Source organism: Neomonachus schauinslandi, chromosome 1 (assembly GCF_002201575.2).
Source record: "Neomonachus schauinslandi chromosome 1, ASM220157v2, whole genome shotgun sequence".
Taxonomy (NCBI): domain Eukaryota; kingdom Metazoa; phylum Chordata; class Mammalia; order Carnivora; family Phocidae; genus Neomonachus; species Neomonachus schauinslandi.
Window position 1 is genome coordinate 68252274 of NC_058403.1, and position 14159 is coordinate 68266432.

Genomic DNA, 14159 nt, shown 5'->3' on the forward strand with positions numbered 1-14159 from the left:
TATGGTAAGGCTAGAAGGATCGGACAGAACCATGTTTACATCCAACAGTTCTCCCCAGGCCTGACCTGGGTCCTAGATCCTCAAACAGCCTGGGAATTGTCATTACAACGACTGGAGTCATAGCCGTGGAAGTTTATAATGTAAAGGGACCTTAAGGGCATCTAAATTGTTTTTCTTTTTTATAGCTGAGGAAATAGAAGGCCAGGGAAATTAAGTGATGTGTCTAAAGTCACATAGATGGTCAGTGTTAGGGACCCAAGTGGTGGCCATTTAACAATAGGAGGGAGCAAAAAACCAAAAAAACAATAGAAGGGGCATCCTCTAATCTTTCTCTTTTGATTGGAAAACAAAAACAAAGAAGCCTGCAGCCAGGACTTGAAGATCCAATGGCCGGGTCCCTGCTCTGCCCTGGGCATTCCACTCCCTCCCAAGCCCACTGACTCACCTAGTAGTCAGGGCGGGGCATGCTTCTCTGGTGTGTATAGGGATTCGGTGGCTGACTGGAGACATTTGCCCTGATTTTAGGGAAGATGCTCCCATCTGCTCCGAGATTGCTGAAGCCTGTCGTCTGCTGCAGTCTCAGGTTTTGAAAGTCATTCTCAATCAAGTTCTGTTCTTCAGTATTCTTGTTTTTGTTCCTTGGGCTATAAATGGTAACAAGAATTAGGATCTGACAATGGCAGAAAGTTCCTTGACGCAAATGTTAGTATTCTTTTAAAAAAATGTTTTCAAATTCTGAAATAATTTCAAATTTACATATAAGGTACAAACCAAAAAATTACACAGAGCTTCCATGCGTCCCTCACCAAGATGCCCCAACTGTTAACATTTCTGCACCATTAAGAGTAAGTGCTTAGCCCTGATGCCCCACTACCCATAATACTTCACTACTCCGTTCAGTGTACATTCCCTAAGTTTTAGGACAGTCTCCTCATAAGCTCTCCGTAACCATCAACACCAGAACATAAACACTGATCCAACACTGCCATCCAGTTCTGTTGGTCTCATGCAAATTTTGCTAATAATGTTACTATTCTTAAGTGTGCTTTTGAGTTATATATGAAAATAATCATAGAAGTCAAAGAGAAAAGACGATCTGTGATATAATTTTTCATTCAAGCAAAGTCAATGTCTACAGAAGTACCTCAGCCAATAAAACAAGTTCAAGGTATAAAGATCTTACAAGGAGAAAAAGGCATTTCCCAGGGTCTGCTGTAGCCCCTCAAGGACCTCAAGTGTAAGTATTCAAGGCCCAGTAGAAGCACTTGGAGGTGAGGGAGGTACCCACCTCCGATGAATCCTGACAGTGACCCTTCCTGCCTTCTGGCCCACAGACCTGCCCCTGCAGTGCCCTGGACTGCTGGAGTGCAGACTGGACCGGCTGCATCTGTGCTGTCCACAATGCACTCCCAGGATGACCGTCTCCCACCGGAAATGTCGTAAGGGAAGACCCACTCACCCTGTGACCCCAGTAGCCAGCCTAGCCTACAACAGAGTTCTCGCCCTTTGGGAGCACTCCTGTCTAAGGAGAGGAGGAGAGGAGCAGAGGAGAAGCTTCATTCCCTTTGAAATGGTCAAGAAATTGTAACTCTTGATGTGTTCCCAAGAATCAGAATCTGAGGCTGAACTAGGTGCAAACCCAGCTCTGCAGCAGGAAGCAGGAGCTGAGAAACATAGCTGTCGTGAGGTCACAAGGTTCCACACGCAGCCGCTGAGGATGCTGGAGACCCAAGACAGTTAGGCAATCCTCCTAAGGAAGGAGGGGACAGCCTTGCTCCAGAACAGAATGTTCTGGCCATCTTCCTAGAAAAGGGAAGGTCATACTTCTGGTTCTCAGCTTTGCACCCTTATAATAAAGGCTTTGGGGAAGAGTTAATATCAAACTGGAATAATAAAAAAGAAAGAAGAAACAAAATCTATTTATCCTCTCACATTATAGTGCGAAAATACCTATTCTGCCAAAATATAAGATATGAGTGAAATGTTACAAACAAGCAGCTTGTTTTTACCAAAGTGCATCCCCACTTGGCACATTTCAAATGGAATAGAGATAACAGTGTTCTCTCTCCCTGTTAATGGCGGGAACTTTATCATAAACCTTAACAATATATATATTTTTTAACACAAAGGGCACCTGAGTGGCTTAGTTGGTTAAGTGTCTGACTCTTGGTTTCAGTTTAGGTCATGATCTCAGGGTCGTGAGATCGAGCCCCGAGTCAGGCTCCATGCTCTTGGGATTCTTCCCTCTGTCTCCCCTCCCACCCCCCGCATGTGCTCTCTCTAAAACAAGCAAAAACCAAAACCAACAACAACAACAACAAAACAACAAACTCACACAAAGGACACAAAATTATGTCTATACCATCATTTAAAAAGAAAAAAATCTGGAAAGATATATGCCAAAATGCTAGTTGCCTCAGGGTGGTAAGTTTTGTGAGTGGTTTTTTACTTGTGCTCCTTTACACATTTTTCTGTTTTCTTCATAATCACGAATGGCTTATATAAGCCAAAGCAAATTAAGGTAAGAGAAAAAGCCAACAGTATTAGAGGGGTCTCGCCTCATCTCCCTTCTCTTGCCCCAGCAAGGCTAGGTATGTTTTGAACCTGGAGCGTGATGCTGGTGGTGCCAACCCCTAGGGAAAGGGATACGTCCACTCCATACCTTGCTAAGAAGATCAATGCAATCACCAGGCAAAGAATGAGGGCACCGCCAATGCTGCCCACGACAGTGAGGATCAGCTGAAATTCTGAAAAGGAAAAGCAGAGAGTAGGCACAGCCTCCCACAAGCAGCCCCCATTGCCTACTGCACAGGTACATGTGTTCCCAGAGGTTCCTGGCTGTGAAGACAATCAGTTTGTGGTCCCTGCCCCCACCAGGGCCAGCTTGGGTGCCAGGCTGGGGGGGGTACTGTGTCTTCAGAACCCAACCGGAAGAGGCTGCCTTGCCAGATAAAAGACCATAAACAACAGAGGCAGCCGTGATGGGGGGGGTGGGCAGGGCCTTCCTGGGCTCTGCGGACGATGAGACATCAACGGAGGGGAGCATCCCATCCTAACCTCTGCTGCCTCTGCCTGCCCACCACGTCTGACCTTGCAGATAAGCAGGGGGAACGAGGCTGGAGTTAAATTTGTCACTAACAGAGGCTTCATAGAATCAGTGAGGGGAGAGCTCGTGGCGACAATTCTCTTCCTCTAGTCTGCTCTGGCTGGTGCTACCGAGCCTGGCCAATGTGGCTACGAGCTGGCCTGTGCGGACGGCACCCACGGCAGATTTCAAACACACAGTATGAGAAAAAACAAACCTAAAATTTCTCATGGAAAAACACTTACTGATGACATGTTGAAAAATATTTTTGATATATGAAGTGAAATAAAATGTTATTAAAATCAAGTTCACTTATTTCTCTTTAATAAATGTAGTTAGGATTTTTAAAATTTGAAATTAAATATGAAGCTCCATTACATTTCTATTGGACAGTGCTGTTCTAGAACCCTCTGTCTCAGATTTCTGCTTCATGACTGCCATAGAGGCCACCTCCAACCTGGATTCATAGGGGTGTAGACCATGTCTGCAAAGGGATTTGGTCCAAACCTCTCACTCTGTAGGTGTGCATGCTGAAAGCCCAGAAGGAAGGAAAGACTTAGCAAATCCAGCCTTGCAACAAAATACAACAGAAAGTGAGAGCATTTTTCATCGCTAACTTTGTGGCTGGCTGAGAGGCCAACAGTAATGTTTCCTTCATCTCGGATCATCAGTCTTTAGTTCATTATGTAAAATTTAAAATGTAATATAATTAAAAATATAAAGTTAGTATTGTCCCAATCTGGTGGGGGTGGGGGGTGGGAGAGAATGAAAGCACCTGAACTTGCAACATCACAAGCTAGTAAATGGCTCGGGGACCAAAAGACTTGAATATTTCAGCGGTTTTTAGTTCTGCTCTCCCATGACCACAGACATTTTTGGAATATACTGGTCTTTTATCCTTGCTAGTGATAGAAAATGAACAGAATGTTAGGACGCCCAGAGCCCACCTCTTGGGCTGGGTTCTTTTATTTTCTATAATGGGGTGCTGCTGCCCAGGATCTGAAGGCAGGCATGGGACGGCATGACCCAGAATGCAAACTGCAGGCAGATTGTCTCGCTCTTTATGAAGGGAGCCAGAGACTTTGGAGTCCTGGGCAGAATTTTGAATGCGTTCCCTATTTCTCAGAAGCTTAATAACAAAGCAGAACTTTTATACTCACTGTCTTCACAGTTGACTCCACTGTAGCCAAATGCACACCTAAAATACAATAATGGAAACCATGGTACAGTCTCTGCGGGGAACATGTCAGAGTTCCCACCCAACCGCCATGTCTTCCTTTCCATTTGCCTTCATTCTACCTGCCCCGCCTTCTCCTTCTCCTCTTTCTCTTTTCTTCCTCATGCTCCTATTCTTCCAGGTGAGCAATTTCCATGGAGCTCTGGAAGGCTGAAGAGGTGACACAATTCCAATTGGTCCCATTTCCTACTGACTGAACCCCCCATCCTCTGAGCTTCAGGAAGATCCAGCAATTCAAACTCAGCTGAAGCCCAGACGCATGGAGCATTGTGGTGTGGGGGAGAGGGCCTCGGCTGCAAGGCCCCACGGCTCTGCTACCTAACTGCTGCCCTGTAAGCTGGGGCTTGTTAGTTACATTCTCTGAGCTTCACATTGCTCCCTGGCAAACGGGGAACTAATTCGTTCCTGACAGTGTTGCTGTGCGACACATATTACCTAGCACAGTTCCTAGCACACAGAGAATGTTCAAGAACCATCAGTGCTGATGACGATGGTCTGATGGTGCTCTTATACCTACCAATGTATGGCAGCATTCCAACATCCTGACCCTAAACCCATGCGTGTATCTATACGTTCTATCCTTTGGCTAGCTCCCGTTGTGGTAAGATGAAAAAGGAACGACTTCTTACTCTTGACAGACCCCATGATCATCTTTCTTGTAGCCCGATAGGCACACACATTCAGGGTTCCCGCTGCTCTTATTCACTAAGCACTGCTCATTGTTGTCTGCATTGCAGGTGTCAGGACACTTTACAGCAGGAACTTCAAAAGAAAATTTCTGAGTTATTTGCAAAAACAACCCCTTCAACCCCAAAGTGATATGTCACAGAACACAATTTTTTAATACTGCTTTCTCTGGGTCAAGTGGGGGGCTGCCTGGCTGCGCGCACGGCACACTTTCTGCGAAGATGCGCACGGGCTGCCTCGCCAGGTTCGTGTGTCTAAAGCCCAAATCCACCCCCCTCAGACTCTGGAATGCACATGGAACCGTGAGCAGTAAAGCTTGTATTTTGCAAATGAAAAAGGAGAGAAGGTAGGCATTGCGAAGAACACTTAACAAGCAAGTGAACACTCACCAACACACACAGGGACCTGGGGGTTAGGTCTTTCCATCCCCTGCTTGCATTTACACAGCAAACCATCGCTACAGTTGTCTTGCTCATTTTCCTCTTCACAACCATAATAATCACACAGAGTTTGAGCTGAGAGGCACAGACAATTCAGAAATACGGTCAGTGAGACAATAGGGAGAGGAATTAGGTCAGTGCGATAAATAAATGGTTGTTGTTTTAGGCCACTAAGCTTGGGGGTGGTTTGTAACACAGCAAGAGTGAATCGTTCCAGCTGTGCTGGGGGGCTGGCGGGTCAGCCTAAAGGGGAAACAGGGCAAGGAAGGCTTTCTGGGATCATCTGGAAGCTACAGCTTGGTATAAAGCCTTCTTGTTTCTCCTTTCTTCCTACCTTCCCACCTTCCAAAGAGAGGAGCAAACTGGTCAGTGTGATGACATGGGGGGGGTGGCGGGGCGGGGATGGCTGGAAAGGAGTAGAACCAAGCAAGGGAGGAGAGGGAGGAAGAATGCCTGGTTCACTGGAACTGGGCCCATATGTGGATTCAAGTCTCCTGCTCTTCTTGCCCCCTTCTCACAGAGAACGGAAATGTTTACAAAAAGGTAGGTCTTCGGGCGCCTGGGTGGCTCAGTTGGTTGGGCGACTGCCTTCTGCTCAGGTCATGATCCTGGAGTCCCAGGATCGAGTCCCGCATCGGGCTCCCTGCTCGGCGGGGAGTCTGCTTCTGCCTCTGACCCTCCCCCTCTCATGCTCTCTCTCTCTCTCTTATTCTCTCTCTCAAATAAATAAAATCTTTAAAAAAAAAAAAAAGGTAGGTCTTCAAGGGAACTTCGAAGAAAAGTATTGAATGCTTACGATTATATCCTGTAAAGTCACCCTTGCTGTTTTGAATTGCTTTGGTAATTGATGCAGACACAGTCTTCTCAGTTTCTTTTGTAGTTTCTGCGAAGATGTTTAGGACGTCTACCACAGCAACATTGTCCCCAGCACGCACTGCTGATCTTGCCGAAGGAGAGGTGCTGAAAATGAAAGGAATCCATCGCTTGATGAACTGAACCGAAGGATCCACAGACTGGGCTTCAGAACCTCCCACACTCCTGTCTCCTCTAGTCCTGACCCACTGTCCTATATCCACAACTGGGGCCCAAATACGGGGGGCCTGGAGGTGCAGTAAGATGGCGGTTTATAGGCCCAGAGATCTAGCTCTCTCTGATGTATGCTCAGAGGCCATCTCTAGCTAAACAATGCCCTGTTGGAGGATATTTTTTTTTTAAGATTTTATTTATTTATTTAATTGACAGAGAGAGAGAGAGAGAGACAGCGAGAGAGGGAATACAAGCAGGGGGAGTGCGAGAGGGAGAAGCAGGCTTCCCGCTGAGCAGAGAGCCCGATGCGGGGCTCGATCCCAGGACCCTGGGATCATGACCTGAGCCGAAGCTCAATCAACTGAGCCACCCAGGCGCCCCCCTGTTGGAGAATATTGAGAAAAGTTGTGGACAATCCTTTTTAGGAGCTAGAAGCCTGGAGCTAACCAGAAGTAGAACAGGTAACATCTGAAACTAAGTTGTCCCTTTCTGTAGAAAATCAAGAGTAGGTCTCTTGCTGAGCTTGTACACGTGATACACTGAAATAAGGAGAGTGGGTTGTAGGGAGCATGAGCGAAGACCACTACCTCAGAGCCCCAGATACTGAGTGCCTGCGCCCCAAGAACCACTGTGCCAAGTTCTAATTCTTCCACTGTCCAAGAGGAATCAAGTGATACAACCACTAAAAGAGACGGGGGGAAAAAGGACTTTCAAAAACTCCTTCCCTCTCCAACCTATGGCTGTGTGTTTTCAAGACTCATGACTTTTGAAGAAACATCAGAAGCTTGGAAACATAGCCCAACCCGCTTAGGAAATGTTTACAGCCATGTTAGTTCTTCAGAACTATCGAGAAAATCCAAAATCCAAAATCAGAACCAAATTCTGTTTTTTAGGAACGGTCACCACAAAAGGAGTGCAAAAACCAAAATGGGCTTCAGATTCTAGCTGAAAATGACTCATTCACGATAGGATTTAGAGGTGGCCATAGAATGTACAGGGCAGTGAGCAAAGGATATTTGATACAAGTCATTTGATAAAGAGATCAGTTGAAAAATGACCAGAAATCTCTGGTATCATTTTGCAGCAGGGCCTAGGAAAGAAAAGCCATCCACAATTCATTCATTCAAAGAACCTACTAGCGCACATTCTAATTTAGGGGGCAAAATCTTACAATGAAAGGAACAATGGAACCACTGCATATTTAATAACAGAACGGCATAGCATAAATGGTCAGAGCAGTAGCCTTGGTGCTAAGAGGCCTGAGATCTAGACCCAAGATGGCCACCACCTTTTGTGGACCAAGACCAGTCACAGCTTCCCTGAGCCTGAGTCTCCTCCTCTTTCCTAAGAGAGATTTGCAAGAGAAATTCTGAAGATCCTTCCAATTCCAACGTGGATGCTATAGAGAAAGAGCTCAGGGAGCAGAGAAGAGAGCACCGGACTGGAGCCGAAGAAATGGCTTTCTAGGTGAGAGAGGGCCCTGCACAGCCCCTGAGGTGCCCGAGCTGGTTTGTCTCTAACACTGAGCTCACAAGTAGAAGGTTGCCTCCGAACGCTCCTGGCTCCCTTTCAGTAAGTCCTTAAAAAGCAAACATATGCCACAGTATCGGGGAACACCTCCCCCCCTCCCCGGGACCAGCTCTCCATCACACTTGCAGGGTTCCCTGTTGGGGAAGGGACACAGACAGGAACTGCCACGTGTTGAAATCGACTATGCGCCAGTCACTCTGTGTGGGTCATCTTTCACATGGTATCCCACTTACTCCTCCTGCGGTTCCAGGAAGTCAATCAGATCATCCCAGCAATGCAGATGACATGAGAGGTTGAAACACCTGCCCAGTCACACAGCAGAAAAAGTGCCAAGGCCAGGAATGAAGTACAGATGTGGCTGACGCCACCACAGCTCACGGATCCTGTCTTTATCCAGTCATCCCTGATGCACGAACTCCCTGCTGTCCGCTAAACCAAACCTAAAACATGCCCTGAAACAATGCAGAGCACTTAGCAGCAGTCTGCTGTGTACCTACGTCCAGCTTCAGGGCCTCTGCCTGCTGCCTGCCCTCGCCATGTGAGCCCCATGCCTCCCATTAGGCTGCCTGCTGGCCTCCTGGCTACCAACCACAGAGGCCCCTTGTTCACTGCCAGGCTCAAAACTCACCACTTTTATAGGAGGTCTCCTCTGAATTTGTATGTATCAAATATGTATACTGTGTCTTATTTCACAAAGGATTTGACAAAGCTCATAAAGACAGATGCAACAGTAAAACCATAAAACATAACTACATTAGGGCTGCTGTCTCTGTACAACTCCATTCATCTTAGAACATTCTTTCCCTGGCCTGCAGCGCATGTGTATTAATATGCTTCAGAGAAGGCCACCATGGAATCAGTAACTTCTTGAGACTCCTCTGCCTCTTTGGGTCCCCAAATAAGCATCCAACACCAGTCATTGCATATTGATACATTCAATAACTGCTTGTTCTTCCTGCAGAAAAGAGCTCACTGCTGGCCCTTCAGTAGCCAGGTATGTGATTGGGATATTCCTGTCTCCCTCACTCCCTCCCCCGCCTTGAGAAAAGAGATGACCGTGAGCCATTCATTCTCTCCCTGCCCTCTGGAATGCACATTCTAGGGGTTGACCAGGTGTGGTTTTAGCCAAGGAATGAAACCAAACAAACTGGTCAGGGCGATACCCTGGGCCACAAGTACAAGTTGCTGAGGAGCCAATCACAGACAGCATCTTGCTGCCCCAAGCGCCCGCCTGCCCATCCAGGCCAGGGTCACTGTGACATGGAAAGCAGAGCCCTCTCCAGCACTCAGACTGACCACCTCTTCTTGTGACTTGCCACTGGAGGGCCTTAGATAACTCAAGAGAAGACCAGAAGTTAGGCAAACAGACACCTGCCTCCGAAGTATCCCATCGGTCCATAGCAAACTTACCTTACTTTATCAATTACAGTCTGTCCGTAATCAGAATTGTCAAATGCGTTCATAAACTGTGGAGGAGGAGAACAGATTTAATAACTACCACAAAGAGGGGGAAAATGTGATACTGTATCTGAGTTTTCACACAAACACATTTCTAACCTCATTTGTATAAATACACGTGGCTCATCACAGCAATTTGTCCCCATTTGATTTTTGTTCTAAAATAATACGATTCTGCTATGTCAGAGTTATCCAGGAAAAATATCTAAGGCACCCAGCCAAATTAACGATCATACTTTAAAAAATAAGGTGACTAACTTACTCAGTTCGTGTTTTCAAAGTCCGCGTGAAGTTTTGCATATTTGGTTTGCACGTTTGTTAGACTTCTCTATAAGCATGCTTCGTGCACTCATCAATTCTCCCAGGGAACACTTACTTACTTGCCCACCTTGCCAAGCATCATGCCAGAAACAAACGGCGGACACAGGCGCGTCCTGCCCTGTGATGAGTCAGGGGACTACACCGTGAAGTGGGGAGAGGTGAGCGCCACAGGGCAACACAATCTACCACAGAAATTCAAAGACACTCTCTTCCAGTTGCCGAGAACTAGGGAGGGCTTCATAAAGGAGACCACCCTTAAAGCATTTTTGGAATCGGTGCCAGGATGGGGAGAGGAGGAAGGAGCCTATACACAAATGTTCAGAAGCAGCGTGCCTCAGAAGGGAGAAGGCTGAACTGGGAAGAATACCTGAAGTCAAATTTCTCCGTGTCAGCTTTTGCATAGTGGCTTTGAACTTCGTCTTTCTCCTCGGAAACCTGGAGAAAGCAATAAATTCCTACCGCATAGGGCTATAATGTTGTCAAACGAGATGGAATCTATGACACGTGGCTTTGGGAGCTGGACGGGGCTCCAAGAACGGGTACATCTTACTAGGCAGAATTGTGTTGAGAGCAGACAACTCTAGATACTTGCAGAGAAGGGGCCAGAGATAAAGCTGGAATCTCTGGCAGGGGTGAGGTGGAGGTGGGGTGAGGGTCCCAATGAGGATATAAGTTCACTGATGCCAAGAATGGGGGTTTGTTTTCTCTTTCTGATGACATAACATCCCCCACCCCCACCCCACAGCACTCAGTACAGGGCAATCCCCAGGAAATGTCCTACAGACACTGGCTGACTGATGACTGAACGAATTAAATGTGAAAGACATGACCTTGGACATGTCTTCCCCTCTGTGGGCCCCAACTTCCGTATTTTATTATATGAGCATTGAACTGAGTTAGTGCAACCTTTTCATAATCCATGACTTTTTATTATTTTTCTCCTCATGGCGATCCAATGCTTTAAAGATCATGGCAACCAATGTCATTTTAGAAAAGATGTTATTTCTCTTTTATTCTAGTCAAATTCAAATAAATTTGATGCTCTAATTCATCTGGGTAGCCTTATATCCAGAATACATCTACATGCCTTTTAATTCTTTTAAATGCTAGGAATAGCTGGTATTTCTGTAAACCATCAAAGGCCTGGCAGTTTACTTAGGACAAGTTCACTGGATGACCCCCAAGGTCCCTCTCATTTACCTACTGACCATTGCCCATTTAATTTTCTTATTCCCAAAGAAGAGAGATTACAAAATTGGCATCTGGCATAGGAGATTTTTTTTTTTTTTTTTTTTTTTAATCTTCCAGGTCACCCTTTGAGGATGTTGGGATATACACGTCTCAAATTGAAGGGCTGTTAAGTCCGGACAAGAAGGCAGGTGCCATCCAAACAGGCCTGCCAGGCCTCTATGCACAACACAGCCAGCAGGTGAGGAGGCGTTTGAGAAGCAGCTTTGTGGTCAGGCAGGTCTGAGTTCAAATCCCCACCTCCTCACTCATCAGCTGGGTGACCTGCGGTCAGTTACTTAACCTTCCTGATCCTTGGTAGCCTCATCAGCAAAACAGCACCGTAGTACCATCTCCTCCACTGGGCTGTTTTCAGAATTTGAAATATTACACATAAAATGCCAGGCACATACGCAACAGGGAAACTCCAAATCCCTCTGCAGACTGTCCATTTGGATCCAGCTGGGTAGAAAATGGACCCTGCGAGACGTCGCAGGGCCTGAGCTAGAACTGTCCCAGCTACAAAGTCTGCTAAGGGGACCTTGAAGAAAGTCAATTGTCTTTTTTTTGTCTCTGGGGAGTCGCAAAAGAGTTCTGGCGTATCCTCTTCAGAAGAAAAGCTTCCCGGAAATTAGAAGAATGCTCTATCCCCTCCCCTCCCTGGTCCCTCTGAAATTATCAAGACCTAACTGAGATCAAGTCTTAAAATTGGTATCTGAAGGGCATAGGCGTGTAGCAGGAGGGGTCTTTTGGACACCCATACCCACAGCAAGCTTGGGGGGATGTAGTGGTCACTGCTCAGTAAAGCCACGAGACAACGGAGGGGTTCCCTGGAAATAGGAACACATTGATGTTGCTATCCTCAACGTACTGAATATCATCCAAGTGGGCCAATTGGAATGTAGGTCCAGGATAAGAGGTAAGTCATGGCCAGCTGGTCCATCATGCTTAGATGTTATGACAAGGGGCCAAGGCCAAGGCCGGGCTACTAAAGCCACGGTTTTTATCCTAGCAGCACCAGGCACGGGCTGTTTGGTCATGAGCACCAGCGCTCTCTGTGCTATCTGTAAATCATTCAGACAATGATGTTTTATGTTCTACTAATTCTGCTAGCAAAACTCTTTTGTAGTAAAATAATTCTGAATTGAAAGATACAGTCTTCAATGTCTTCTTTAGTTCTTAAAAGTGTTTCTACACTTATGGTTCTAAGACATATTTACAGTCTACTGTTTTTTCCCTTTAAAATTAAACTTTCAGAAACATTGGCTCTATGTCCTCTATACGCTCTTTCAGATCTAACAACTGTGGTTCCAGAATGGAGATTTCCATCCCTTTTCATGTTGACACATTCACTCACAATAATCAAAATGAAATGAAGCTATTGTTCATTTTGACATTTTTAATAGTGGAGAAAAGCAACAGATATTAAAAAAAAAAAAAAAAGCCAGACTGGTATAGAAATGTATGCAAATTTGATCGTAAAAAGGAAAAAAAAATCTTTTCAATTCTATGAAAATAATTTTATTTTAAAACATCATATATTTATGTGTCCATTTAAAAATATTGTAGGGACACCTGGGTGGTTCAGTCGGTTAAACTTCTGACTCTTGATTTCAGCTCAGGTCTTGACCTCAGGGTCATGAGTTCAAGCCCCACGTTGGGCTCCACGCTGGGCATGGCTACTTAAAAAAAAAATTCTAATAGCTTCCGTATCAGTGGGTATGGCATGGCTGGAGCAAGCTTCTAAAGGCCCTCTGCCATGCTGGGTGTTACCCATCTAGGTGCAGGATCATGGGGAGGCCCAAGGGTCCCAGAGGAAGGGCCTGGGCAACCAAGCACCAGGGGGGTTAGGACAGCTACAATTTACCAACCAGTAAGGATGCCTTTCACTATTTTAGCAACTGGAATAGCTGAACCAGTGTGTACTACCTGAACACCAGTCCTCCATGCTGCAAGAAAGTGTTAGAATGAAGAACACTTATATAGGAAGAAAGGTTGGAAAATACTTACAAAATTAGTAATTTGAATATGTAATTTTTGATAGGCCACAGAATTTTCATCTCCCAAACCAGATACTTCTGATACTTTTACTGTAATATTTCCAGGGAATAACTTTCCTGAAATTCAAGCAGAATCTTTTTATAATATTTAATGTGAAGAGGGTTAATTTCCATTTTGTTTAAAATATAGATTATTCTTAAAAATTCTAAACATTATGATATTATAGGGAGTCTGGAAAGATGAAAAATGTGACCCAAAATTCCATCCAACCCAACACAACCATTTTTGTTTTGGTGTATTTCTCCTAGTTCTTTTCTTCCATGCATAGTTTACATTGTCATAATGCCATGAGTCTTCTTTATCTTTGTTACATAATAAGCATTTTTGCAAGTAATTACCTAGTCTTCATATCTATCTATCTATCTATCTATCTATCTATCTATCTATCTATCTATTTGAGTAGGCTCCACGCCCAGTGTGGGGCTTGAATTCATGACCCTGAGATCAAGAATTGCATCTCTACCGACTGAGCCGGGTGTCCTCCCCATAACTATTATTTTTTCTTTAAATAACTATTACTTTTAGAGGCTGCATAATACTCTATGAAAAATGTGTTATTTCATTGATAGTCATTTTTTGGTTTTCACGCTCTTGATTATTTAAAAGTAAAAAAGTTTGCAGCAAACATCTTTATGCACAAACCTTTCTATTATTTGGGGTCATTTACTTAGATCCCCAGAAATGAGATTATTAGTGCTGAAATATGAACACCTGTTAGGCTTCTGGAATATCCCTGTGGTCCCTCTAGTTTCCACTGAGATAAAGCAGGAGCCTTTGTTGCCTATAAATTATCTTCTACCTCTACTAAACCGAGTCACCCAGGTGCCCCAAATCCTCTACCTCTACCATTCTGGAGGCTCTCTTTTGACATTACTTTGCATTTTCTGTTCTACTTTAGGTCTGAAATGCAGCTCTGCAGGGTTCATCCCTTGTAACTCACCTTTTTTGCATGTGGAAGAGTTATAGTAATATCCTAATGTACACAGGCAAAAATGGGTATCATTCAGGATAACACATGAAGAACCATCTTTACAGGGAGCTCCTTGGCAAGGATTGCTGGGAACTGAGAGAGAGGAAAAAGAGATTA

At 45.1% G+C, this 14159-nt stretch overlaps 1 protein-coding gene across 1 annotated transcript in view; it reads right to left on the reverse strand.

Moving 5' to 3' along the window:
• Window positions 1-445: 445 nt before the first annotated feature.
• MUC13 (mucin 13, cell surface associated) overlaps window positions 446-14159 on the reverse strand; it is a 55737-nt gene continuing 42023 nt past the window's right edge. Inside the window, exons 4-12 of the mRNA XM_021692658.2 lie at window positions 14013-14135; window positions 13022-13128; window positions 9416-9471; window positions 6246-6409; window positions 5399-5524; window positions 4952-5084; window positions 4246-4283; window positions 2663-2747; window positions 446-644 (exon numbers count right to left, since the gene is read on the reverse strand). Of these exons, the coding sequence (XP_021548333.2) occupies window positions 446-644; window positions 2663-2747; window positions 4246-4283; window positions 4952-5084; window positions 5399-5524; window positions 6246-6409; window positions 9416-9471; window positions 13022-13128; window positions 14013-14135 (1031 nt within the window). The remainder of the gene's footprint in view (window positions 645-2662; window positions 2748-4245; window positions 4284-4951; window positions 5085-5398; window positions 5525-6245; window positions 6410-9415; window positions 9472-13021; window positions 13129-14012; window positions 14136-14159) is intronic.